We start from the raw sequence: 1,187 nt of genomic DNA on the forward strand, positions 1-1,187 counted from the left end.
CGATCCGTCCATTTACAGATACTGAAATCTCTGATATTAACCTCAATCCAGACACATTCTGTCAAACACAAGGCATTTAATAAGCAAACACTATTTTCCAGCCTTTAATAATTTTTGCTTTCTTAGTTTCCAAATGACATTGCCAGCATATAATAACTGAGCTTACATCATGGTGGAGGTCATGAGCTTCAAAAAAATGTGCCAATATAACAATCTTAGTTTTCATTAACTGTTTGTGTTTTGTAGAGCAACGAGCATACAGCTTGCCAGAACAGTCAAGGGAAAAAAGGTACTGACACTAATCAAAAGCATTTCTATGTTGTAATATTTATCTACCAGAATTTACATATTCATGGTAATAGTTAAGCACAAGTAGCACAGATTATTGCGATGAGTATTATAACTCAAAAGCAGCAATTCAAATAAACTGAGCAGTAGGCCCTGTTAAGTCATGAGATATTTGGCCCCTGGTAGATGTTACACTTATGATGTGACTAACTTGTTAATCGCGCTACATATAGTAACCCTGCCACATGTTCAATTAATGGCGCAACCAAAGGAGAAACTAGCCACAATAATATTCCACGTTGTATGGACAGGGCTGAACTGGGTGATTCTCAGCCTGCCAACACTGAGCGCCCATCAGCTGATAGCCTTCCCACCCATCAGCAGGCTGAAAGGGTGCCTCAGGAAATGCAACATCAGCAACCAATCTCTGATACCATGAGGGGCAACCTTTGAACATCTGACCAGGTTGGTAGCCTGGCATTGAGGACTTGATCCCTAATGCCAGGCTCCCTACCCATGTGTCTCATGATTGGGATACAACAATATTTTTCCCTAGATCCCCAATATTGTGTGTCCTGCCACATATGTGCCACACAATTTTTGGGATTCAGAATGAAATTAATCATATTCCAGTTGCACAATTATATTGACATCTCATAGATTTCATAGACGTTAGGGCTGGAAGGGACCTCAGAAGATCATCAGGTCCAGCCCCCCCGCCCGAAGGGCAGGAAGTCAGCTGGGGTAATAGGATCCCAGCAAGATAAGCATCCAATTTACTCTTGAAGGTGTTCAATGCAGGTGCTTGAACCACCTCTGATGGCAGGTTGCTCCAGACCTTGGGGGCTCGGACAGTAAAGAAATTCTTCCTTATGTCCAGCCTGAAATGGTCTCGCAGT

The 1,187-nt window shown here is 42.4% G+C and overlaps 1 protein-coding gene across 6 annotated transcripts in view; it reads left to right on the forward strand.

Annotated features, from left to right (window-relative positions):
* Nucleotides 1–1,187, forward strand: part of ARHGEF28 (Rho guanine nucleotide exchange factor 28) — a 269,125-nt gene that overhangs the window by 184,295 nt on the left and 83,643 nt on the right. For all 6 annotated transcript variants that reach the window (XM_019517681.1, XM_019517684.1, XM_019517682.1 and 3 more), the window contains one exon: nt 247–289. In XM_019517681.1, the coding sequence (XP_019373226.1) occupies nt 247–289 (43 nt within the window). The remainder of the gene's footprint in view (nt 1–246; nt 290–1,187) is intronic.

The sequence above is a fragment of the Gavialis gangeticus genome, unplaced genomic scaffold (assembly GCF_001723915.1).
Source record: "Gavialis gangeticus isolate Ggan-Ray unplaced genomic scaffold, GavGan_comp1, whole genome shotgun sequence".
Classification (NCBI taxonomy): domain Eukaryota; kingdom Metazoa; phylum Chordata; order Crocodylia; family Gavialidae; genus Gavialis; species Gavialis gangeticus.